At 44.7% G+C, this 25,958-nt stretch overlaps 3 protein-coding genes across 6 annotated transcripts; 1 reads left to right on the top strand and 2 right to left on the bottom strand.

Annotated features, from left to right (window-relative positions):
• Positions 1-1,150: 1,150 nt before the first annotated feature.
• On the bottom strand, positions 1,151-8,612 carry paqr4a (progestin and adipoQ receptor family member IVa). Its single transcript, XM_061700878.1, has 3 exons — positions 7,563-8,612; positions 5,938-6,156; positions 1,151-5,208 (listed from the first exon to the last, which is right to left on the bottom strand). The coding sequence occupies exons 1-3, from the start codon at positions 7,834-7,836 to the stop codon at positions 4,775-4,777; spliced, it is 927 nt and encodes a 308-aa protein (XP_061556862.1). The 5' UTR covers positions 7,837-8,612; the 3' UTR covers positions 1,151-4,774.
• A 1,160-nt stretch (positions 8,613-9,772) lies between these two features.
• LOC133415063 (perforin-1-like) lies at positions 9,773-16,874 on the top strand. 3 transcript variants are annotated; one of them, XM_061700873.1, is made up of 5 exons: positions 9,773-10,773; positions 13,388-13,866; positions 13,949-14,087; positions 14,174-14,361; positions 14,455-16,874. In XM_061700873.1, the coding sequence occupies exons 1-5, from the start codon at positions 10,516-10,518 to the stop codon at positions 15,323-15,325; spliced, it is 1,935 nt and encodes a 644-aa protein (XP_061556857.1). In that variant the 5' UTR covers positions 9,773-10,515; the 3' UTR covers positions 15,326-16,874. The 3 variants fall into 3 exon arrangements, with proteins under 3 accessions (XP_061556857.1, XP_061556855.1, XP_061556858.1); XM_061700871.1 differs by having other exon boundaries at positions 9,774-10,773; positions 14,150-14,361; XM_061700874.1 differs by having other exon boundaries at positions 10,682-10,773; positions 13,304-13,866; positions 14,150-14,361.
• On the bottom strand, positions 15,666-21,881 carry LOC133415064 (uncharacterized). Of its 2 annotated transcripts, XM_061700876.1 has the most exons (22): positions 21,369-21,881; positions 20,674-20,721; positions 20,045-20,068; positions 19,910-19,969; positions 19,762-19,797; positions 19,286-19,357; positions 19,124-19,201; positions 18,972-18,995; positions 18,853-18,897; positions 18,325-18,390; positions 18,200-18,244; positions 18,071-18,127; positions 17,937-17,990; positions 17,815-17,850; positions 17,669-17,713; positions 17,532-17,573; positions 17,390-17,461; positions 17,232-17,294; positions 16,449-16,475; positions 16,256-16,297; positions 16,059-16,115; positions 15,666-15,899 (listed from the first exon to the last, which is right to left on the bottom strand). In XM_061700876.1, the coding sequence occupies exons 1-22, from the start codon at positions 21,484-21,486 to the stop codon at positions 15,895-15,897; spliced, it is 1,116 nt and encodes a 371-aa protein (XP_061556860.1). In that variant the 5' UTR covers positions 21,487-21,881; the 3' UTR covers positions 15,666-15,894. The 2 variants fall into 2 exon arrangements, with proteins under 2 accessions (XP_061556860.1, XP_061556859.1); XM_061700875.1 differs by having other exon boundaries at positions 15,666-16,115.
• Between the last annotated feature and the right edge of the window lie 4,077 nt (positions 21,882-25,958).

A 25,958-nucleotide genomic window follows, 5' to 3' on the forward strand; every position in this document is an offset into this window, starting at 1 on the left:
GGATCGTACAGCTGCCAGACCAGCATGTCGGAGGTAAAAGTGCAGCAAAATCAACAGGGTTCTTGGACTGACATAGAAGAATTATGGCAATTGGAGCAAAAATAAATAGTGCTCTTGTGCTAACCTAACCTCTAGACTCCAGATGATTGACTATTAACTCTTTATTCTAGATGGTTGACTTTATACTCTCGACTCTCGACTCTTTACTTCTGGACTCTAGACTCTTGATTCTGGACAATTCACTCTTGATTATGGATTCTCAATTCCAGATTCTTGAATCCAATTCCTTGATTCCTCACGCTTGACTCCAGGCTCTTGACCATAGACTCCAGAGTCCTATCTCTTGATGTTGGACTCTTGACGCAAGCCTTGACTTGTGGACTGTTGACTTTAGACTGTAGACTTCTCACTCTTATTTCATAGTCATGAACCCTGGGAAAGTTCACCACTGTTCCATGGTTTCTCCATTTGAGGGTAATGGCTCTCACTGTTGTTCACTGGAGTCCCAAAGCTTTAGAAATGTTCTTTGTGACCCTTTCCAGACCGAAGGTCGTCCATTACTTTATTTCTCGTGGGTTCTTGGATTTCTTTGGAACACGGCATTTTATTGCAACGACCTTTTGAGATCTTTTGGCCGACCTCATTTGGGGTCGATTGAAGTGATTTCTTGATTGAACCCGGTCTAGAAGGTAATCAGGTTTTGGTGCGGTCTGTGAAAATCAACTCAGCTTTCCCAAAACAAATCTGATTACTCACAGTTAATTCATGGTTCAGCAATGGGGTCAATTACTTTTTCCACTTTTTTTTTTTTTTTTTTTTAAACTTATTTAAAGGTAGCTTTGAATAGTTTTGTGTCCTTAATTTAAACCAAAACAAAAATAATCACCATTTAAAACTGTATTTTATGTTTAATTAGGTTACCTATTGCCTGAATTTGAGAACAGGGCCGATATTTTCACGGCACTGCACAGAGTTGAATGTAAGACAGAGGTGAAAGCAAACTGGGCTAATTTGACCTTTAACCTCAACACCCTCGATTCAAAATCAATAGCAGGGTATTTCTTGCCGCCCGGAAATTTGACGCTGGTCAAAACTAATAGGCTTATCCGAATAGAAGACATCAGCAAATAGTTACAAATATAGACTTCAGTTTATTGCACAATCGATACTGGAGCACAGACAGTTGATTGGCGCGACGCTTCACTCGGCCCACAAAACAGCACCACCTTGAGCTCCTTCATGGTGCAGCAGTCCCCCGTGTCCTCACTCTGGGTACGAGAAGCGCGATTCCCTTTGGAAACTCATAGGCTATCCGGCACCTGTGATATATTCCGATTCTATTTTTGAAAAAGCGCAACTCTATTGGTTTGCGGTGCCATCCTGAGGCCGTGTTGCGGACTGGCTCCGCTCCCCGTGCGGTGCCACTGCATGCCAAAATATACGGCAAGAGCGTCAAATAATCAACCGGACGGAAGCCTCGGCTTGGCCTTCCAGCTACTGTTACGGCACCCTGAGAGCTGGGAGCGAACACGGAGCGAGCGTCCATGTTCCCTGGTTTTGACTTATGCATAGATTTACCCGCGCTAGTGTCCGTTTTCTCTCTAAAAGTGATACTGCCTTCTATGTATGCCTACATGATCTTACATACTTTGAGATATTTACATGACTTCGATAGACTCAAGAGCCCTTTTGAGAGCAAAGAAATGAACGCGAGGCGAAACACAAGCTAACTCGCGAGCGACTCCGCGAGCGACTCTCATGCGATGGGGACAAATCCAACGTTAACGTCGTACGTACGGCCTGAAATAAAAGCGCAGGGGAGTGGAGAGAAAAACAACAACAAAAAAGCATCAATAAACAATGACAAAAATGTGTACTTTTTCATTCAATTAGTAAATCCACAATGTAGCTTGTGGATTTATTTCGGGACAAAAGCACAACTACAGCAGAACCTTTTAAGTCGTCCTTTTGGCTTTTTCTTTGGCTCGGCGGCGAATCTCATTTTTAAAGCGGCAGCCCCAGCTGGGTTGTGACATTTTACGACAGTTAGTTTTGTTTTGACGCGTGTAAAAACGTCCAAAACAAAAACGAGTTGAGTAAGGTGGATGTGAAACAACCCCAACTGTGAGACTGTTTTTCTTGATTTCAACTATGTAACAGCGGTTAACTTACTTTTTTACACGTACGACAGTCAAAGATGTTTAAAAAAAAAAAGAAGCTTCATACAGAAAAGTACTTTTCTGCTGTTTACCATTCCACAAAAAAATGTCGCTTCTATGACATAACAAAAACGTCTTTAAAAAGATACAGAAAAGTGTGAAAGCCTTTTACTGCTGTTTTCACAAGGGTTGCTTGAACTAACACTTCCAATCGCATCTGTGACGTTTTCTTCAGTTTTCTTGTTTTGAAGAATTTAACAGAGCTTCACTGAAACTCCACACAGGAAAGCTGCAGCATGCATTTGACTTTAGGGGGTTCCGCTGTAGTGGTGCCACTGAATGGGGAAGAGGCCAAATGGCATATTTTTTTTTTGTCCCATTTCGAGTGCAAGGTCCTGTTCTATTGTAAATGCGCATAATCAACCTAATTCTTCGAACTAACTTTAAAAAAACATACTGTGTATCAGGGCTGCACGATATTTTGCGCGAGCGTCATCGTCGCGATGCACAGCTGCGCAATAATCCCATCGCAGGGGCTCGAAAATAGAGAGAATCAACTGTCGTATTAAAAGTGACCAGCAGAGGGACCCGTTTGGACATGCTAATAAAATTAGCGCCCATATTACAGTAAATTATAACGCTTCAAACAACACACGGAGTTGCCCAGAGTGCTGCGTACTTATCTCCTTGTATGATAATTATGAAAGAGGACACGACAAAAAAAAAAAAAAAATGTACACCTGCTGCATGTCCCATTTTGCTCTTCGCAATGAAACTACTGTGGGATTTGGCGCGCGAGGTGCGTTCAGGGACACTGCGTAAATGGGAGTGACTATTTCCCTTGATTCTTTTGTCATCCAACACATAAATGGAAAGAAATGAATTACTCGGAAAATTATTATTTGTCTCAGCATGCTTTAGTTAAAGCACTCTATGATCACAATGTGATAATATGGAATTTAGTTTGTCTTGTAATATAAGCGTAGGTAAGATCAAATATTTTCTTCATAATTCATATAGTCAGCCACAGCTGGTTGGAAGGCAAAGTTATCAATGTCCTTTCACCGTTGTTGCTGTCATACATGTGTTGCGTGTCTTTGTATGCACATTAAGGACGGCAGTCCTGTTTTTTGTTTGAATTCCTCAGTTTAAAAAAAATGTAAAATAATTAAAAAAAAAAAAAAAAAAAACCACTATTCAATCAACACGTTTTCGAGTGTTTCAATTGTAGGCTGGGTGAAAGCTGCAGATGGCTACTTGTGAGGACTGACCGGCTGGCAACAATGGGGAAATGAAATGCCACTATTTTGTAGTCGTCTGTCAGCAACATAAAAATATGGAGAGAACAAAAAAAGAACGATGAACTCGTTCATTTGTGGACCGGTGAACTGAGTTTGAAATTTTGAACGATGAACTAAACTCGTTCATTTTTAGAACTGAACTTTGAAGCAGTTCGCGTGGAAAAACGAACTTTCCCAACACCTGTATTATTTCACATCGCAATATATATCGCGGGTTCAAAAATAAATCGTGATGTCATTTATTTTTATTTACCCCCCCCCCCCAATATCGTGCAGCCCTACTGTGTACGTGGTGACGCGCGATGCCGTTGATACGGACGCATCGGTAGCTACACCGACGTCGAACAGCCAGCCATTCGCATCCACTGACGAACTTCCTACGGAACCTCAGCGGCGTGACTTTACAGCAGAGGCGGGAGCAAGTCGCGTAAGTCAAGTCTCAAGTCTTAACCTTCAAGTTACAAAGCAAGTCCCAAGTTACTGTGACGATACATAACATAGTCTCTTGACCCCGAGATGCCACAAGATGCCGCCGAAACCCTTTTTCTGTAAATGAAATCCCTCAACCCACTTCAACACAGTTCCTTGACACCAACATGCCACAAGATGGTGTGGCAAAGTCCTATTTCTCTCAAGATGAAACTCCTCAACTTATTTCAACATACTTCCTTGACACCAGGATGCCGCATGATGGCAGCACAGCCCTACTTTTGTCTAAACGAGACTCCTCAACTCACTTCAACGCAGTTCCTAAACACCAAGATGGTGGCAAATCAAAACATCTTTCTTTGGCCTGAGCACAAAATCAGCAAAATGTTTTTTGTTTTTTTTGTGTGTGTTTTTTTTGTGAATAATAAAGGATAGGTTATAAAAATAAAAAATAAAATAGGCGAATTCACGCATTCCGAACGGCTAATATGCAGGCGTTCACTGTACTTTAAAAAGTGTGTTTTCATAAGTTTAAATATGTTGAACGCGTGTGGGCGGGGGCGGGGGGGGGGGGGAATAAAACTATTTAATTCATCTTCTGTTATGTTCTTCCTATATCGCAGACGTACAATCAACGTGTTGATTTGAATTCAAGTCGTTGTCAAGTCGAGTCTTCCCTAAGTTGTAGCCAAGAAAGTCTCAAGTCCTGAAATTGGCGACTTAAGTCTGACTCGAGCCAAGTCACGTGACTCAAATACCCCCCCCCCCCCACACACACACACACACACACACACACACACACACACACACCTATGCTATACATCGTCTTCTACTACTCGGACGAAAAAGGGGGGAGAAAATCACGGACGGGCACACGGGGCGGCCTCAGTCCGAGGGACAGTTGTAGCTGTTGATCCACAGCAGGTCGTCCAGGACGCCCCAGTGCAGGTAGAGGATGGAGCCCACCACCAGCACGTGCATGATCTGGTGGCTGTTGCACCAGTAGTCAAAGAGGCCCGGGCGGAAGCGCTCGGGGATGCGGGCGATGTTGATGACGCCGCCCAGCACGGCCAGCGCGTCCATGGTGAGGAAGTGGCGCAGCGAGGTGGGGCTGCCGCCGCCCACTCCGGCCCAGCGCAGCACGAAGAAGGAGAAGCGGAAAAGAGCCTGCCAGGCGAAGGAGCGCAGGCGCCGCACGCTGCTGCGCGCCGTCACCGCGCAGTAGATGCCGTAGCTGGACAACAGGATGTAGACGGACAGCGCCACCGTGCGGATCAGCGGGTAACACAGCAAAGTGCTGTACAGGATTGGCAGCGCTCCTGAAACGTCAACAACATGCTCATGTTCATTTTTCATATTTTTAGAAAGCAATTAAGGAGTTTTTTTAAAAACGATGGCAAAAAAAAAAGGGGGGGGGGGGGGGGGGGGATCATGATTTACCAAATTGCGCTTGAATTAAATTCGGAAATGTGATGTGAGTTTTAGTAGTACTAATCATTTTTCATTTTTTAAATTACAACACAAATGACATGATTTTATGCAAAAATATCTTTACAAATTTCATTTAACAACTTTTTAGTTTTGTTTTGTTTTGTTTTTTCTTTTATGGAATTTTACATGTCTTAATCATTTTTTATTTATTTAATGACATGTTTATTTCATGGATGTTTTCATTTCATGGAACTGGAATTTACTTTTCTATGTATTATATATTATATACATATTATATATACATATGATGTATTATATACATTTTTTATTAAATTGATGTTTTTATTCATCGTCCATCCATTTTCAATACGGCTTATCCTGTAATTGTTTTTATTTAATGAATTGTTTTTATTAGCGAGTGAAACACCTTATTTCATTGAGTTTGTGTTTTAATGAAATATTACTTGACGTCTATTTTTTTTGATATTCTATTTTTATGACAATGGACTTTTTTTTAATTTGGGATATTTCTGGGGGGGGGGGGGGGGTGAATGCTTTCGAATGGCATTTTAAGATATGGCGCTGTACGGCGTCGTTCTAAAAACTCGCTTGCATACCCAGTGTGTTGATCATGCAAATGCCGCACACGTCCAGCTTGAGGAGGGTGTGGTAGACGGGCTCGCCGCCCTCGTGGTTCATGAAGAGGTGGTAGAGCACCGAGCCCAGCTGCGGCGACAGGCAAGCCAGGAAGTGCACCACGGCCAGCCATGTCACGCTGATCTGGGACCAGGGGATGTTGAGCGGCAGCAGCACCAGGAAGCACAGCAGAGGGATGCCTGCGCGGGGCAGGGGGGGCAGAGGTCATTCCAGGTGACGATCAATCCGCCAAACCTGTTCTGCTTAGAAGGAGTTTGTTTAAGCAAAGTGGCATCTTCACTCTTCTGTGCTTCTTCTCCTATGCAATGACATCCTTCGTTCTCAAACATTTTAGCCCGAACGTAAAAAGTACGACAACGACTCTTGGCTGGACTTAACCTCAAAACGCACAATGGCCGTCCCGCGTTCGGCGGGGGCAACTGCGAGCACGCATCCGCTCGTGACACGCATCACTACACCAGCTTGCCTTTAGCATCGACGCCAATCGAACGATCGCCACCGTCAGCAACAATTTGACATGTAATTCAGTAATTCTTCAAGGGCCGCTGGATGGAGCCAATGTGTGACTGGATTAGCTGTATGGATGCATGGACACGTTACTCATGTGATGAGTGAAATTCATTATGAGGATTTCTCATGATCTGTTTGCGTTTAAAAAAAAAAAAAAAAATTCAAAAAAATAAATAAATAAAAAAAGAAGGATCCCAAAGAGCCCCTTTCACGCTACCCATTACAGCTATTTTTAGAATTTTTTTTTTTTTTTTTTTTTTTTTAATTCGATTTGTTTATTCTACCTCCGATGCAGGATTCGTGCGAAAGAAGCTACCGAGAAGTCCCATTCACACTAGCCACTCTTTAATCACTGTGTGATTAAAGAGTGCACTCCTGCTATACTCAAATAGCTAGAATGGTATGAGGTGTGACTCACAGGATATGAGTCACAGCCTCCTGCGTTTAATTACGTCGCCCAACTTGTTTCCTTTTCATGCCCAAGCCATTCGCGGCGCCTCAATGTCCGACAATTGCAAGCTCGGAGTGCAACATGGGGCGCTGCCACGCTAGCGTGATATGACTCAAGCAAACGCAGTCCTTCAAATAATTATTTGAGACGAGCCGCAATTTGGATCGCTGGCATGGTACAGGAGCATGCCTGACCCCTTGTATGCTGTAAGAAGTTGCAGTTCTGGTTCTACGGTTATCATCGCACTTTTCCTCCCTGGCAGCGTCATTTAAAATATATATATATATATATATATATATATATATATATATATAATAAAAAATGTCAAGGAAAAAGTAAAAACACACACAGGGGGGGGCTTACTTTTTGATCTGGTTTGTGTATCGAATCTCTTCAGGATAGGCTAAAGTGATGAGATACGATTGCGATTATGGATTTGAAATATGGTCGCCAAACTTTCCATGGGAACGAACAGGCATAAACAAGGGATGTACCCAAAGTTGAACTTGAACTTGAACTCAACTTCAGGTCGTTGAGCGTCACAAGTCTCTGAACAACCTGCATATGATTCCTGAGAATTCTTTCAGTCCAGCGGTCGCCTGCCTGCGATCAGCGTGCACCCACCGTGAGTGTAGATGTTTCCCAGCTCGTTGTGCAGGTAGAAGAGGCTCCGGATGCAGTCCTGCACCGAGGAGACGGGCCGATAGCCGGTCAGGACGTACTTGTTGAACTGCAGGTGCGGGGGCGAGCTGGCCCAGTCCAGCAGCCGCGGTCCGCTCAGGAAGGCCAAGGCGAACACCGCCGACAGCAGCACGCCGCCGAACAAGCACAAGACGGACTGCACGCCGATGTACACGTTGAGCAAGAGGACGGCCACGAGAACCTTGTGGGACACCATTTCCGATTGCGCTCGCTGGCTTCTGGCTGGCTTCCTACTGCCGTACCCGGGGAAGGCGGCCCAGCGCCGGGCCCGCCGGTACCTGGCTGAGTGTCATCCGCCGGGCTGGGGCGCCGCACGGCCGGCCGCGTACGTGACGAGGTCCGCGCGGGTGTCTCATGAGGACAATGTCAGCGTCGCACCCGAAGGACACAAGCCCGCAGCTCGCCTCGTCTTCATGTCAGAGACACTCCCTCGCCGCTAGCATCCCGACCGGGGAGGCGGCCGCGCCACGGCCAAGGATGCTGCCGGCGGCCGGCGCGCGTCCATGCAGCCCCGGAGGGGATGTCCGCTACCGACTGGCCTCGATTCCCAACCCCGGTCACGGCGTTCGCATCCCGGACGCGAGGAGGCGGTCGGCTCCCCCTCCCGGGTGCTCCTCGGAAAGTCGAACGGGGAAACGCAAGAGATTCTCGGGGCTGAGGTCGGAGCTAGCAACGCCGGGCTACCACCGTCCGGACGCCGCGGGGTGGGGGGACGCTGCTGATCCGGTTCCCTACACGGAACATTTTCGCCGTTGTCGTCATCGCGCTCAATGGAAGTTTTTCTTTTCTTTTGGAGCTGAAAGGGCGGCTGTGGTGTCCCCGCAAGGCGGCCTTGGATCAGCTGCAATTCTTTGGTATCAAAAAGTCAAGTGCCACCGAGCGCAAACGATTCATTATTTCAAAATAAAACTGTCGTCGCTGAAGGAAACGCACTCGCGATTTAGTAACTTTAACACATACATAAATCCAACATACAAGAGTACAGAAAGAGCGGAAATGACTTGACACAAATTGAAATGAGATACAGCAGGGAAAGTACCCCTCCGGAAACCTTTACTTTGAAGGCTCCGTTTCACATGTTTTGGTCTATCGTGTGTTGCTAAAACGAGCTTGACATTGGCGCTCGTCTTCTGTAGCCTCACGGAAAAGAGCCCATTGTTGCCCCTTTTGTCACAGCGGGAAGTGTTACATGTGCGCGTGAATGACACAAAACGTCGACAAATCCACGCAGACACAACAAAAGACATTTCAAGCACGGGAACGAGGGATTAACGAAGTAACCTTTGGGTGGAAGCATAGCCCATTACAAGATAACAACCCAATCATTACAACGCAGGTCATCAAAGTAAAGTGCTTCAAATTCAAAAGTTGGTTCCTGGAGAACAGACGGGTGTCAAACTCATTTTTGTCACGGGCCACCTCCAAGTTATCCCTCAATTTGTTGTGTAATGGTAATAATATGATCAGGATGAAACATTTATATGGTGTCACTGTTCTAATGGCCCTCTGAGGGAAATCATAACTACAATGCGGCCTGAGACAAAAATGAGTTTGACACCCCTGCTCTAGGGGGACACTTACTTGGGGGCTAAGGACAGAGCCGTGGGTGACACCTTTAACAGGTGTACAGTGCCTCGAAAAAGTATTCTTTTTTTTTGCACAGTTTCCCCACTTCAACGTTTAAGACCTTTCAGCAAATGTAAATATCCGACCAAGATACCCATGTAAACATCAAAGGCTGTTTTTAAATGCTGATTTAATTTATTAAGGGAAATAAAACATTCAAAGTTACCTGGTCCCGTGTGAAAAAAATAATTGTCGCCTAAACCTAATAACTGGGGTCGGGGACTCCCTCAGCAGCAACAACTGAATTCAAGCGTTTTGCATTTGTGGCAATGAGTCTTTCACATCTCTGTAGAGATATTTTGGCCCACTCGGCCTTGCAGAATTGTTTTAAGTCCGCAACAATGGAGGGTTTTCAAGCATGAACATCCCTTTTAAGGTCATAGCACAGCATTTCCATCAGATTCAAGTCTGGACTTTGACTGGGCCTTCATTCGGTTTTTTTTTTTAAGCCATTCAGAAGATGACTTCTTGGTGTGTTTTGGATCGTTGTCCTGCTCCAGAAACCAAGCGCACTCCGGCTTGAGGTCACGAAACTGGTGGCCGAACATTCTCCTGCAGGATGTTCTGGTAAAGAGCAGAATGCATGGTTCCAATCAATCACAGCAAGTCATCCAGGTCCTGCGTGCGCAAAGCAGCCCCGGACCATCACACTACCGCCGCTATGTTTGACTGCCGGTATGATGTTCCTTTTCTGAAATGCTGTGTTACATATACGCCAGATGTAACGAGACACACACCTTCCAAAACGTTCGACTTTCATCTCTTCAGTCCATAGAATGTTCTCCCAAAGGTCTTTGTTGATGTTTTTTGTTGTTGATGTTTTTGTTTTGCAAACGTAAGATGAGCCTTCATGTTCTTTTTTGGTCAGCAGTGGTTTTGGCCTTGGATCTCACCCACGAATGCCATTTCTGCGCAGTCTCTTCCTTATTGTCGAGTCACGAGCACTGACTTTAATTGGAACAAGGCAGGCCTGCAGTTGTTTAGATGTTGTCCTGGGTTCGTTTGTGACCTCCCTATGGTTCGCTGGAGTCCGAAAGTTTTAGAAATTCCCTTGTAACCCTTTCCAGACTGATTTCATTTAATTTATACATGCATCCTCAAGACCGCTTATCTTGGTTAGGGTCGCGGGGCGTTGGACATTGAGAGTAATAGGTACCTAGCATAGACCCCAGGGGGATTGCTTCCAAAAGCCCTTGTTGGCTACAAACCATAAAGAGCGTGACAAATAGAACCACTTCAGGGGAAAAAAATGTGCACGGTCTCGGTTTCTGAGTTGACGGGAACGCCGGCATCTTGCTGCCCCCGCGTCCCCCCACCACACTCACACACACCTTCCCCCGTCATGAAAAAACAAAAACTGTCAAACTATAATCCGTTAGAAGACCACTATCACCCGCCCCCTCACCACAAAATTCTGACTTATAAACAGGTGTACGGTTTGACACACGCATCATCCATCTTCTATACAGCCAGTGCTGTCGGCAGCGCAAAAAAGACAACAGTAAATGTAAGTCTGCCATGTATATATTGATATTTCATATTGTAAAAGATTTTTAGCGCCGTAGTTTCGTGTCATTGCGTTGCTTAGCGTGTGACAAACGTCTCTTTATTTAAGTCCGCTTGACACGAGACATCAGTCTTATTTCTTTGGAAATACTGTCGTTACAATATAAGGACAAATGTCAACGAATCCAAGTTCGCACTTTGTGAGTCCTTAGGGACTTTAGTGGGGACTTGTCTTGCTTGATTTCTTTTTTTCCACCCCAAAAAATTGTGACTTATGCCTTGCACATGTGACTTACTCCCACCTCTGATTCATGAACAAACTTGTTTCAACTCGATTGTAAGGCAGAAGCCACACAAATGTTTTGTTTTTATTGGACGAGGTCAGATTCTTTGGTCGGTTACCGAACGACGAGAAATCGGTGTGTTCGGTGAAACGCCAGGGTGTCGAGTTTCAGTTTTGCTTCAGTCGTATGAGCGCAATTCTATGCGCCCCATAAAGACCAAAGGTATTAGGGCATTTTGGTCCTTCCACCGACAAAAAAGCAAGGGAACAATTGAATGTTTTACACCTAAAAAAGAAGGAAAAAATTGAGATCTAGGGATCACGTCATTACTTGGGTAAAAAAAGTCAAGCCATACGATCTTGGTCAGTCGCAACACATATTGTAGCACGTTAGCCACTTTGCACTCAGTATCTGTACGAGCGTTAGGTACCGGTAGTTGTAGGAACACATTCGCAGTCACGTTTTATTTTGTCTTTAATGGTTCCAAAAACTCTCTCCCTATTGCCTATTATTTTACTGTCTTTGTTTTGTTGTACACTGAAGACATTTGGATTTCAGATCAAAAGATGAATATGAGACAAAAGATCATAATTCTAGCTTTCATTTCATGGTATTTCCATCGAGCTGCGTGAAACAACTCAGGACAGAGCACCTTTTGTTTGAAGCCAGACACTTCAAGTGAGCAAAAGTATTGGAACAGACATCATTACATGAACTTCAAGTGAACAACATTGAATATTTGATGGCAAAACCCTGACTTGCAGCAACAGCATCAAGCCTGCGACCCGTTGACTTCACCAGACTGTTGCATTCTTCTTTTGAAATGCTTTTCCAGGCCTTTACTGCAGCCTCTTTCAGTTCTTGTTTGTTTCTGTGGGTTTCTCCTTTCAGCCGCCTCTTCAGGAGGTAAAATGCATGCTCTATTGGGTTAAGGTGCGGTGATTGACTTGTCCAGTCTAAGACCTTTCACTTTCCCCCCTTGATGAAGTCCTTTGTTGTGTTGGCAGTGTGTTTTGGGTCATTGTCTTGTTGCATGATAAAGCTTCTCCCGATGCGTTTGGATGCATTTTTCTGAAAATTGCCGGATAAAATGGTTTTGTAGACTTCAGAATTAATTCGAGTGAACCCGTTCCAGAAGCAGCCCGAGCCATGATACCGTGCTTCACAGATGAGCTTGTGTGTTTTGGATCATAAGCAGATCCTTTCCTTCTCCATACTTTGGCCTTTCCACCACTTGGGTAGAGGTTAATCTCGGTCTCATCAGCCCATAAAACTTTGTTCCAAAACATTTGTGGCTCATCTCTGTACTTCTTTGCAAAATCCAATCTGGCCTTCCGATTCTTTTTTGCTGATGCGTGGTTTGCATCTTGTGGTATGGCCTGTATATTTCTTCTCTCAGTCGTCTTCGAACAGTGGATTGTGATACCTTCACCCCTGCCCTGTGGAGGTCGGCAGTGATGTCAGTGACTGTTGCCTTCGGGTGTTTCTTCACAGCTCTCACATTGTTTCTGTCATCAACTGCTGTTGGCCGACCTGTTCGATTTTTGTTGCTCAGCACACCAGTCGTTTCTTTCTTTTTCAGGACATTCCAAATTGTTACATTGGCTATGCCCAATGTTTATGCAATAGCTCTTATCGATTTTCCCTCTTCTCTCAGCTTCAAAATGTTTCGCTTTTCTCCCATAGACAGCTCACTGGTCTTCATGTTCACTTAGCAGCAAATGCAGTTTTCACAGGTGAAACCCAAAGCCAAAAACAAAGCACTGTCTAATGTTTCAGCAATCACTCTAAAAGGCAACACCTGAGCAACTACAAACACCCACCAGTCACATGTTCCAATACTTTTGCTCACTTGGAAAGGGGCTCTGTTCTCAGTTGTTTAACACATCTAGATGTAAATACTATGAAATATAAATTGGAATTCTGAACCTTTGTCTCATATTCATCTTCTGATCTGAAGCGCAAACGTCTTCAGGATACAAAACAAACAAAACAAAGGAATTGACCTTGGCGTTCCAATACTTTTGGAGGGGAATGTAACCGTCATGAAGCTTCGATCATGTTTGATGCTGCAAAAGGACAATCCATAGTCACGAAAGCGAGACAACTCAACAAGCTGGTTTTCTAAAGAATTCTGGGAATGCTCGGTGCATAATGTTGGAATAGTGTAGTGAAGACATTGGTCTACGAAAGATCCATTCTGTCCGTCTGGAAAAAGTTGAATTTCCTCGTTTGTCTGTTTTTCAGAGCCAACAATAAGTGTGTCTCCCAGGCAACCTCAACATGATTCTGTTGAATATTTGCGCTGCCCTCACTTTGTTCCTCCCCCAGCGCACACACCAGTCCTGTACAGCGGGTTCCCCCAAGGAGTGTCTCCGGGCAGATTTCGCTCCAGGCACCAATCTGGCTGGGGAAGGCTTCGATATCACCGAGATGAAGCGCAAGGGAGCGTTTGTTCTGGACATGAATAGGTGGGAACACAAGGACAAAACGTGCACCCTATGCAACAACCCCTTCCTGGAGAACGCGAAGCAGAAACTTCCCCTATCTGTGGAGGACTGGAGGGCCAAGCAGTCCTGCAACTCGAAGGTGTCAAGTACCCTTCACCGGTCCAGCGAGGCTCTCGTCAACTCCATAAGCTCTACTGTGGAAAACAACTGGAAGCACAGTCTGGAATTGCATCTTCAGGACTATGGTGGAAAATTCATGCTGGCTGGCACACAGTCAAAAATTGCCGAGTACGCAATGGAGAAAACAAAGAGAGACAAGTTCAGCTTCACCAGCCAAAAAATAACCTGCGAGTACTACAGGTAAGACTGTCAAGACTAATTCAAATGTTTTGCAAAGGCAATACTTTGATACAATTCTTTCTTTGTGTCTTGGTTTATACAGCTACCGAGTGTCCAGCAAGACTCGACTACGCAGAGATTTTCAAAAGGCGCTGAAAGATCTTCCAAAGACCTACAGCCCTCAATACAAGCAACGGTTTTACAGACTGATCGACAACTTCGGCACTCATTACATCACGAAGGTAACAAATCAGTAAAATATGATCGACAAAAACAACAGTAAACTAATTGTCTTCAATTTGAGGTGAAATTGGGAGGGTCTATCCAGGCCGTGACCAGCATCAAGCAGTGCCAGGCCAGCCTGCGGGACCTCAGCGTGGAGGAGGTGAATATGTGCCTGGAGGCCGAGGCTTCCGTCACCATCAAAGCGACCTACGAAGCTCAGGGCAAACACTGCAAGAAGGACATCGACAAGACGGAGAGCAAGAATGCCTTCTCCAGCCTCTTCAATGACAGGCAAGACCTTATTCTCTCCCGGGCCATATACATATTTGCACTCATCATAAAACCACCAACCGGGCTCATCTGATGCACACGTCTTACCAACAGGTCCACAGATATAAAGGGGGGTCACACCACTGAGATGGACCTTCTCTTCTCTGCCGATAAAGACCCATCTGCCTACAAGGAATGGCTCAGCACGTTGCATCGATATCCAGACATCATTTCGTATTCCCTGGAGTCTCTGCACGAGCTGCTGCCGATTAACAGTTCCGTTCGAAAAAACCTGCGCTCGGCCATAAGTCACTACATCCTGGAGCGGGCTCTGATGAGGAACTGCAGCGGGCCCTGTCTGGCAGGCATCAAGAGCGAGTCCCAGGACCCCTGCGCCTGCCAGTGCCACAACGAACTCGCCGTAAACCTGGACTGCTGCCCCACCCGTAGGGGCATGGCCCGGGTCATCATCACCGTCCAACGGGCCTCGGGTCTTTGGGGTGACCACAGTACAGCCACAGACGGCTACGTAAAGGTGATTTTCAACAAGCGAGAGCAGCTTTCTCCGGTCATTTACAACAACAACAACCCGCACTGGGGCACCGTCGTGGATTTGGGCGCCCAGGACTTGTCAGCGGCCCCTAAAGTCACATTTGAGGTGTGGGATCAGGACAGCGGCTGGGATGACGATCTTCTGGGAAAATGTCAGCTCGTACTAACAGCGGGTGCGCAGATGGACGTGTGCGCCCTGCACGACGGAAAGCTTTTCTACAAATGGGAAGTGGAATGCGCGCCCAGTCTGGGTGGCAGGTCATGCGCGGACTACAAGCCTTCGCCCATGAGTCCGAGTTTGATGAGCGTCTACGTGTCGCGCCATGCTCACCGCGTTCCGCGAGCCGCTCTGCTGAGGATGGGAGTCTTTGCCAACAGTAGCAGCGCCAAGTCTAACCAGTCTCACCGAGGTCCTCTGAATAAGCGAGTTTGAGAAAGCCGTCACCACGGGAGACCATCATGACAGTCGACTTTAATGAGCGCGAGCGTGTCGGTCTCGCTGGGTAATTTACTGCTTTGTCGCTTTTCATTCTGGATTTGGGCATTTCTCGAGCGATGCTTGCTTGTTTTGAATTTTACAAAAAATTACATTAAAAAAACTGTTCGTTGAAATAGGCGCTAAGCCTTAGTTTGCTGCGTCATGAAACAGGAAGCGGTGACATTTCCTGTGAACAAATGAGGTGTCAACGGGTGGCGTGTGAAGCCATATGTGGCACGAAATGTTCTTAAGTTCGTAGGATGGAATGAATACAAAGACGGTGTTATTTATTTTTTTCTTCTTCCATATTTATTTTAAAACACATCACGCGCTTCGTTGTCGCGTCACTTTCACGTTCACCAGCGAGTGCGTGCTTAACAAAAGGTCCGTTACATGAAGATTACAAAAATATAACACGCAGGAAGACTTACAAAGAGAGAAAAAAAAATAAAAATTAAAATTAAAATAAAAAAAAAAATCAGCGAAAGGAAAAGATGCACTTGAAAGCCATGAGGTCATTTGCATCAACCTGGCAAAAAGACACAGACAAACAGGACGATGACACTATGAAAACTATTTGGAACGAGACAAACAAAACCTTTCATGTCGTGTTTAAAAAAAGGAAACGTGGATGCTGAACCTTTAAGGCTTTTATTGTATTATTTTCCAACGACCCTTATATTCTCACCTCTGTATCCACCCGCGAGTGGTCCGGTTCCTGCACCGTACTTGGCCGCTTTTGCTCCTGTGGAAAAAGAAGTAGTAAAAAAAAAAAAATCTGTGTCATTTTGAAGCCTGATTTCACATACTTAGCGAATTTTATTTTTATTTTTCTTTAATCCACACATTCATCGAAGGAGGAAATCTGACCGGTGTCTCGCTTACCCAACGCGTCCTGACCTGGGCCTAGCTGCTGCGGTACGTAGCCTGAGTAAACGCACACAAAACACTCAATGGCCACGATGTACAACAAATAAACACACCGCATACTTCGAATTCCTCCCACGTGTCCATACACTTGATCAACTGCGAGCGTAGCTAAAGAGAACAATGACAAGAGGACAGTGGGGAAGGTCACCTGTTTGTGGAGCTCCATAGGCGGAACCTGAAAGCACACGTAATCTAATGAACGCTCTTCAAAAACAACCATTTCCTGCTGACCTGAAACGTTGCGCTACTTTAAACGAGACAAAGGATACTTTTCCCCCCACAATTAAAAAAAAAGAATAATGTTAATATGCAAGTAGTTGATGCTCCCTCCTAAAACGTTTTAGAATTGCCTTTAAATGCCACGAGATGGCAGTCAACCACTACGAATGAAGCTCCTCAACTCACGTGAACAAAGTTTCCTTGGCTCCTTGACTGCGTTAATGTTACCGTGTCTTGGCAAATGTGTTCGGTCCATTTCAGTTGTATTTAACTTTGAAATACCACCCATTTGCAGGTCATCTTTGACAACTGTTTGTTTGAAAACCTTGAAGTAAAATTCTGATTTAACGTTTAACCGCAACATTTATTATTTAAGCCAGGTGGGTCACATTGAGATGAAAAACCTCTTTTTCAAGAGGTTGGCCAAGAGAGACATTTTAATTTCGTTTTTTGTTTTTTTTCTCCTGTATATAAAGTGCATTGTGATCAAACTGTGCATCACGGTACAGTGGATTACAGTCATATTAAATACATTTTTAAGTCACGATGGTAGTGGAGACCCAGGTATTTTTTTGCGTGGTGGTATCACTGAACTCAGCCATTATGAATACATTTAGCGGGGGCGTCAGTTACTCGCGGTCGTTCGTGAAAGTGGGTCAGGTGCAGTCGAAGCGCACGTTTCCCCGTCCGCAACGTCATCGCTCATCCTCACCGCGTTTGCTGCCATCGCCGCTGAGGCCGACGGGCTGGGCGGCGTAAGGGTACCCGCCGTCTCCTGCGGGGCAGACATGTTCAAGGTTACCATCGTAAGAAGGCGACAGGTTAGTTGAAAAGTTGAGAGAAAAAAAAAAAAAAAAAAAAAAAAGTGACCTTCAAGTCTGCCGGGAGCCACCGGAGCGCCACCGTAAGGGACCTGAGCTGCCGCTACTGGTGACGCGCCCCCTGCAGGATGAAAACAAACTCTTGGGGTCACATTACGATGTTCGTAATCAGTGAGGTCGGGCATTCTCACCATATTTGCCAGCAGCTGGGTCCAGACCGCCGCCGAGGCCCCCTGGAAGAAGATCAGAGGCCCTCTGCAGACGTGAATTTCTAACACACACACAGCAGGTACTTGTCACGAGGGAGTCGGACCGCTTCGTGTCTTACCATACGGGGTCTGAGGCTGTCCAGCGTAGCCTCCGGTACCCAGAGCTGCAACATTCAGGGGAGAAGAAGAAGAAAAAAAAAAAAAAACGAAGCTCAAACGAAAGCAACAATCATCACAGGACTCTTGATAATATAAATGCGCTCACCAGCTCCATACGGGTCGGCGTAACCATTCCCATAACCTGTTAAAAGACGTGGCGAGTAATCGCGGTCATTTGCGTACAGTTGAGTGCACCGGACGTTCATCTTTGGTGTGGTGGTTTCTTACCCAAGCCATTGCCCGCCAGAGCACCCCCGTATCTTCCTGCGCCGTTACCATAACCTGTAATTCAACACAATGCCAAAACACTCCCAGTCGCTACATTGCACATCCGAGGAATTCCCATTCAAACAAAGCCTGACCTGTTGATACCCCCGCAGGACCTTTTGTGTATCCCCCCTGACCAAGCGCAGCTGGAGCTGACGTGATTGACAGAAAAGGCTATGGATTTAAAAAAAACAACAACAAAAACAGAAAATGTGTGGGCTTACCTCCAAGTTTCCCAGCTGCACCCAAGTATCCTCCCTGCCCTAAAGCTGCGGCCGGTGCATAAATACGATTACATCCTGACGCTTTAGGAGGAACGCTACTCGTAATGTTTGCGGGCCAGCATTACCTGGTCCGTAAGCCCCCGGGCCCAGGTTTCCTCCGAGATAGTTGTTCCCTGCACCTCCAACGTAGCCTGTGAAAGACGAGAACACAACCGGTTGACACTCGACCCCACATTTCAAGACATAGCTTACAAATGCCGCCAGGGTATGTAAACTTCCAAGCGCGGCTGCAACAGTGTTGCTTTGGCACCATCTTGTGGCAGTCCGAAGTTACCCAGAGAAAATATTGCACTGTTGACGGGAATTTTGGAGATCTTTGAAAGCAGGAAGACAAGTACAACGATAATTAAGGGCTGAATTGGGGAAGGGGATCTGACAATCCATTTTATTGACAGCCTGGTGCCGTAGAGCTTTCGGCTCGGTGTAAACCCAAGTGGCCGCTGATGCCAAATAAACTGCATTAAACAAAAAGGGATCATCTCATCTGTTGTGTTAAACGAGCCCAGAATCAAGCGTTTCCTTGGATTTATGCAATTAATAATTCAATACATCTTACAGCAATTCCATGAGTTCAGATATTGTCGTTCTCGTACCTGGTCGGACGGCGGGGTAGCCCATGCCGGCGTAAGGGGCGTACCCTGGAAAGAGAAAGAACAAATATTATGAGTGCGACGTGGGTGAAAGGTGTGATAAAACCAGACGGGATGCTCACCTGGAAGAGGGCCGACGCCATAAACTACAGAAAAGGGGAAAAAAAGGACAAAAATTGTTCTCATAAAGTCCGATTATTTCGCCTATTTTTTTCCACAAGGATGAGTAGAACACTTGAGTGTGCCGCAATAACTCCACCGAGGCTCGTCTTACCTCGTTTGCCTCCGCGGCCCAAGCCCAGGCCGTTTGCGGGCGCGAGCCCCAGTGGCAAGTCCGTGCCGACGTTGGCACCTGCGAGGAAAAATACTTTCAGTGGTCCCGGACAGCAAACAGAAGAGGTGCATTACGGTGCTAAAAATAAGTGGGGTTCAATACCGGAGAGTCCGTGGGTGCCATAGGCAGGAAATCGTGCGGGTGCAACACCTCGTCCAAGAGGTCGGTAGCCCCCTGTGAAAACAACCATTGGTCTGATTTGTGCCAGTTTTGTGAACTTGACAAATGTTGCTCATGTTTCAGCCTAAATATAGTGTCTGGGGGGGGGGGGGGGGGGGGGGGGAATAAATAAATAAAATAAAATAAAATAAAATAAAATAAAATAAAATAAAATCACATCATATATTATCTGGGTTAACTACATGCACCAGGCAAATTTAATTCAATAGGCTTCGTGGTGGAAAACATAAAAGATTTATTCATCAGCATTCCAACAGCATATTCCAACTACTGAATTTAATGTTGGTCATATTTGTGGTACTTGGAGAGTAAAAAAAGTATCTTTTTTAGGAGGCATATATATATATATATATATATATATATATATATATATTGTATAGCTAATGATGACAACTTACCACCGCCTAGTGGACTGGGAACATGATAATGGCCAACTGAACGGAGAAAAGCATTTCCATATAATGATTAGTTTGCAAGCTCAACACTCAGATAACCGCATTCCGACCGATGTGAGGAAGAATCAATCGTGAAGAAAATGAAACATACTTGCAGCCTTCAGTGGTTTGTTGGCATATCTGCTGGCCAGCGCTCCGTGGGCAGCGTTCACTGTGGCACAATATCAAAACATTACAGACATCGCTCGTGCGCAGATGAATGTGTCGCGAAGGAGAAAGTAGTCACCTCCTTTGGTTCCAATGCCGACACCTGGAAAGCAGATGAAAACAAGATAAGGTAGTTCCTCAAATAGTGGCCGCCACTCCAATAAGTTCCTCGATGCAACTCCTGATCGCCTTTTGATCGTTCTGTTACGAACAAACGAGTGGTCGCGGCACAATGTTGCGTGCCGCCTGTATTTATGTTCTACTTCTATTCGCTAATATTTCTTCTGCCCACAAAAAAAAGTCTACACACCCCCTGTACAAATGCATGTTTTTTGCGATATGAAATAATTTGACCAAGATCAATCAATTCAAACCTTTTTCCCCACCGTTCAAATGACCTATAACCTGTACAACTCAATGATTTAAAAAAAATAATAATAATTTAAAAAAAATTGTAAAAAAAATCATTTTTGGGACAGGAGGTAAAAATAACTGAAATGAGTTGTATAGGTGAAAGGCCACATTATTGATGGAGAAAAAAAAAAAATGTATCTTGGACTTTTTTATATCCACTGTAGTTCTCCCCTTTTATTTGCCTCCCCTCTAATAGACATCGGCCCAAAAGAAGTCTTCTCTCCCCCGAATGAATAGACACAGCGATACAGTATTTACGGATTTTATAATACTTGCAATCCCCTTTTTCTGTACCTCTGGCTGGCATGATCCTCCTCCAGGACACACCCTGAGCTTTAACCCCTGCAAAATGAAAATATAAAATAATAACAACCACATGACACAATTTCGACTCCACCTCCTAAATACTTGGACTGAATGGTCACATTGACAGAGGTATCCACTGAAGATAACTGTTTAAAAAAAAAAAAACTGAGGCGACTTTGTGGAGTCTGCAGCTTCTTCTCGCACGCGGCCGCCAAATTTGATCCCGCCGCCGTCCCTCAACCCTTTGATCAAAGCATATTAAATGATTCCAAGTGCAGTGGAGTGGAGCGATTTTTAACACGCGGGTGAGAGGGCAGCCGCTGAAGGCACCGATTCATGGCAGCTTTGGGAGAGAAATCGGCCTCCTCTTGACTGTTTAAATAGAATGGGTGGGACTTGCTGCGGGGGTCATTTCGCCCCGACATTATATATATATTCTTTAAATACAGTCAAGCTTTGTCACATTGAGAATAGTTGTAGAAATTTAAACCTTTTTTTTCTACCAAGAGCCGTTTTAAGTCTTCCGAAGGCCGTAGCAAGTTGATGAAAATCATTTTGAAAAAATATATTTAAAAAATGTAGTACAGTGATCAAAAAGTGAAAAATATTTTCTAAGAGTTCCTCGGAGATTGTGTTAATTTTCACTCAACGGTTGAAGCGTTTTTTTGTTTTTTTTTGCTTACCGCCTTGCAGAGTTCGCCTGGCGAGGCAGAGGAGCAGCGAGGTCTGAAGAAGAAGAGCCGGACACCACATAATGGAGGAGGGCAACCGAAAGATGGATGAATGAATGAATGCATACATCCTCCGACGTCTTTTATATGCACGCTCCGGCTCCTCCCGCCGAGCGCGACCCGCCCAAGGCGCTGGCACCGGCGGCTCACGTAAAGGTTAGGCGAGTGCCATCTCCAGGGCAACGCTGACGCTGAAATGCAAGAGCGTCTGTGACGTCGGATTACAAGTTTCATTTTCCAGTTCCCACGCTCATAACTCAAAAGAATTGTGTCTCACATCATCTTTCCCTATTGAAGTGAATGCAAATGACATTAATCTGTTACCGGCTCACGTAAAACACCAACAACAAAAAATGTCTGTAATGTTTTTGTTTGTTTTTTTTCTTGGTTTTTTTCAATAGTAAAAATAGCACTCTTAGTGTATTGCACTTTATAAGAACATAAAGTAATAACATAATTAATTAAACCGTAAAGAATTTGTTTTTCCATCCGGATTTCATGCTTTTAGTCATTGTGCACCTCCTTCTGGTGTGAGCTCCTTGGCCACCATATGTATATATATACATATATATATACATATATATATATATATATATATATGTATATATATACATATATATATATATATATATATATATATATATATATATATATATATATATATGGACTCCAATGAAGGTGTAGAACCATCTCAAGAATGATCAGAAGAAACGGACAGCACCCGAGTTCAATATATGAGTGCCACAGCAAAGGGTCTGCATACTTATGGCGGTGTGATATTTCCGTATTTCTTTTTGAGTAGATCTGCAAAAATGTAGAACGCTTCAGATTCAGTAATGAGTAAAAGATTGGATAAAGAAGATTTGGTGGTGGGCTCACACCAGCGAACAAGACGGGAGTGCGACCATGCCAAGACAATCTGTTTAAAAACGATGAAAGTGTGAAAGAATTTCCATAGCAACAAGAAGTTGTGATCGGGTGTTTAGACTACGAACATAAAGTATAGGCCCGTGATGGCATTTATTTCATTATTTATGTAACATTTACGTCGTCTGAGCACATAAGCACATAGGCCGGTTCTGCTTCGATTTTTTTTTTTTTTTTTTTTTCCTCCAGCTGACTTTGGACCACCACATCGTCTTCCTTGGAGGTAGCAAGCACAAGACCAAAACATCACCGCCGTCTGACTCATTGACTGCTGCTTCACCTTTAAACATTTGGGTTTCTGTGCACGTTTGCCGGGCAATAAAAGTCACGATGCCGTCCGTAAGGGCCCGCTGCCTTCTTCCCAAGAGCGCGAGGCGACGGCTGTCGAGAGGCTTGTCGGGACAAAGGCGGACTGTGTCAGCTCATTTAGCCGCACGGGATTTTCAAAACAGGGCATGGCGTCTGGACATTCATCTGGATGCTAGTTTCATGGTGGTCTGTCCTCTTAGAAATACAGCTCAAAATGTGGACACAGATGACAACTGTCCTGAAGTGCCCTGAGCGGTATTAGACAATCAAGGTGGGAGTTTCTCCGTTTCTGCTCTCTGTGGATTACGACAACAGTCAAATCAGAGCAATTCCTGACCTGCTATCTGTGGATTACGGAACATTGCATCACTTTGGCCAAAGACAACCCCCCTATCTTGAATGCCTGACCCTCTTGACTGTAACGTGAACTGCTCTGCATCTCGGCTTTAACTTGCTCTCTCAGTTGATCTTAAATCGTTAAAAACCTTTCCGACTTTTCTTTTGGTTCGGTGCTTTGCACTCGGTTCCTTCACCACACGCGCCACGTGTCAAGATGCAAGATCAGTATTTTGGCACACAACTGGATCAAATATCAGTAAGTGACACTCAATGACAATTTTGCTTTTAATAAATAGTAAATCACCATATTACCCCAATTGTTTTTATGAAAATGTAATTGGAAATGCTATCTTTTCATCTTGCTTAACTTCCATGGATGAGGAAGAAGTGCACGATATTTTTGCCTTACATTTAATTCATTAAAATTTTCCATTTCTTAGTTACGTCCAGTGGTAAACATTACTTTCTTCCAATATCAATTCCAACCCCAATTCCAATGAAGTTGGGACGTTGTGTTAAACATCAATAAAACAGAATACAATGATTCGCAAATCATATTCAACCTATATTTAATTGAATACACTACAAAGACAAGATATTTCATGTTCAAACTGATAAACTGTATTGTTTTTAGCAAATAATCATTAACTTGGAATTTTATGGCTGCAACACGTTTCAAAAAAGCTGGGACAAGTGGCAAAAAAGACTGAGAAAGTTGAGGAATGCTCATCAAACACCTGTTTGGAGCAACCCACAGGTGAACGGGCTAATTGGGAACAGGTGGGTGCCACGATTGGGTAGAAAAGGAGCTTCACTGAATTGCTCAGTCATTCACAAGCAAAGATTGGGCGAGGTTCACCTCTTTGTGAACAGGTTTTGGAGAAACATACGCTGCCATCCAAGCAACGTCTTTTTCACGGACGCCCCTGCTTATTTCAGCAAGACAATGCCGAACCACATTCTGCACGCGTTACCACAGCGTGGCTTTGTAGTAAAAGAGTGCGGGTACCAGACTGGCCTGCCTGCAGTCCAGAACCTGTCTCCCATTGAAAAGGTGCGGGGCATCATGAAGCGTACAATACGACAACGGAGACGGCTGAACAGCTGAAGCTGTACATCGAGCAAGAATGAGAAAGAATTGCACCTACAAAGCTTCAACAATTAGGTGTCCTCAGTTCCCAAACGTTGATTGAATGTTGTTCAAAGAAAAGGTGATGTAACACAGCGGTAAACAGGACCCTGTCCCAGTTTTTTTTGGAACGTGTTGAAGCCAATAATACGTATTAGGTGTCATAGTGTCCGACTGGTTAGCGCATTTGCCTCACAGTTCTGAGGACCCCGGTTAACCCGGGTGTTGGGGAGAAATAGAAGCACGCAAAAGCAGTCTAGTGACGGTACTGACGCGCTAACTTCGAGTCTCGGGAACCTGACTCCATTCCAAACAAATTTCCTTCTCTTCTTGTTTTTTTTTTTCAAAAGCTAAAGTGCCCCATTTAGGTAGCAAACAGGTTGAGCCCGATACTGAAACGAGTGAAAAAGAAAATCACCTGCTGGTGTCTGCTCTTCATCTCGAAGTTTTATGCTCGTGTTAGTCATCGTTGACCACCTGCTGCGCGGGATCAATGTTAATGTTGCGCTTATTGTAGCGTAGTCTCACGGGTGGAATTGCATCAAGGTGTGACAATGGTTCAGAGAAAGTCATTTATGACCAAAGCAGAGCTTTGCGGGTTGAAGCGAAATAGTTGATCGGGGAGTTCCTCATGAGGTAATCGGTCAAATCCATATTTTCATAAGGTTTACAATCACAAAAGCGAGAAAGAAAAAACACAAAAAAAACACAAGCAAGGGACTCCTGCAGAACACCTGCAGCACATGGAAAGGCGGGCCCGTGCCGAGATGGCGAGTAAGGGCTCGCCACAATAACACTCTTGAGGCGGTCAGACTGACTGTTTGCATGACATCACTGCTGGCTGACTCGGGCGGTCTGACAGTCGCCAGGTGGACGCAACAAAAGCATCGCTAACAATGTGAAAAACTGAAGATTCAACACCGAAATGCAGACGGGGGGGAAACTCCGACCATCTGTCTTCATACGCAACATGTCGCACACGACGCAGTTTGAATTGGAATTTGTGGTCTTATTTGCATTTGATTGTCCACCGTTTTAAAGGTACTTCATGGAAGATCATGTCAAATGGACGGGAGGTACCATTTTGCTCCAATTATTTAGTTTGAAGTAGTTTTTGTGGAACCCTCCTGAGTCCTTACAAAGTCACCAACCAACCAACGATCAAAATATAACCACTCACCTCCTGATTTAACACTTGCGGTAACAAGAGTAGTTTTTCTCGCCCTCAGAAACAGGCAAAAATTTGGGGGTATTACAATGGGGGAAAACTAAATAGTACGTAAGGTTGACGATCGGGATTATTTATTTATCGTCGACTTCTGTGCTGTTGCTATGGACACTTGTGTAGGTATTTATACGTGCCCTGCGGCAGACTGGCGACCAGTTCAGGGTATAGTCCGCCTCTCGCCCCCAAGTCAGCTGGGATAGGCTCCGGTGCCCCGCGACCCTAACCAGGATAAGCGGTGTTGAAAATGGATGGTATTGGCTCTGAAAAATAAAAAATAAATAAATAAATTGGTTTATCTGTAGTTGAAATGGAGATGAAAATAGTCACAATCTGATATCGGCATTCAATTGGAATTAAGCTCTTGGACATGCAGTGTAAATCCATCCAAAGTGGGAAAAAAAAAAATGACACTAAACATTTTTCCACTTTCTACTTTCTCGCTTACACGTCTGAATTTTGAGTCTGGCCGAGGATTCAAAGTAATGTGAGACTTTCAAAAAATGGAAACAGATCTTTTTATATGGAGTGTCCTGAGGCGGAGACACGCCTCCATAGCTTGTCAGTCTCATATCAGCGGGCTTGCTGCACTTGGTTTAATATAAACTCAATG

This window comes from Phycodurus eques, chromosome 16 (genome assembly GCF_024500275.1).
Source record: "Phycodurus eques isolate BA_2022a chromosome 16, UOR_Pequ_1.1, whole genome shotgun sequence".
Taxonomy (NCBI): Eukaryota; Metazoa; Chordata; class Actinopteri; order Syngnathiformes; family Syngnathidae; genus Phycodurus; species Phycodurus eques.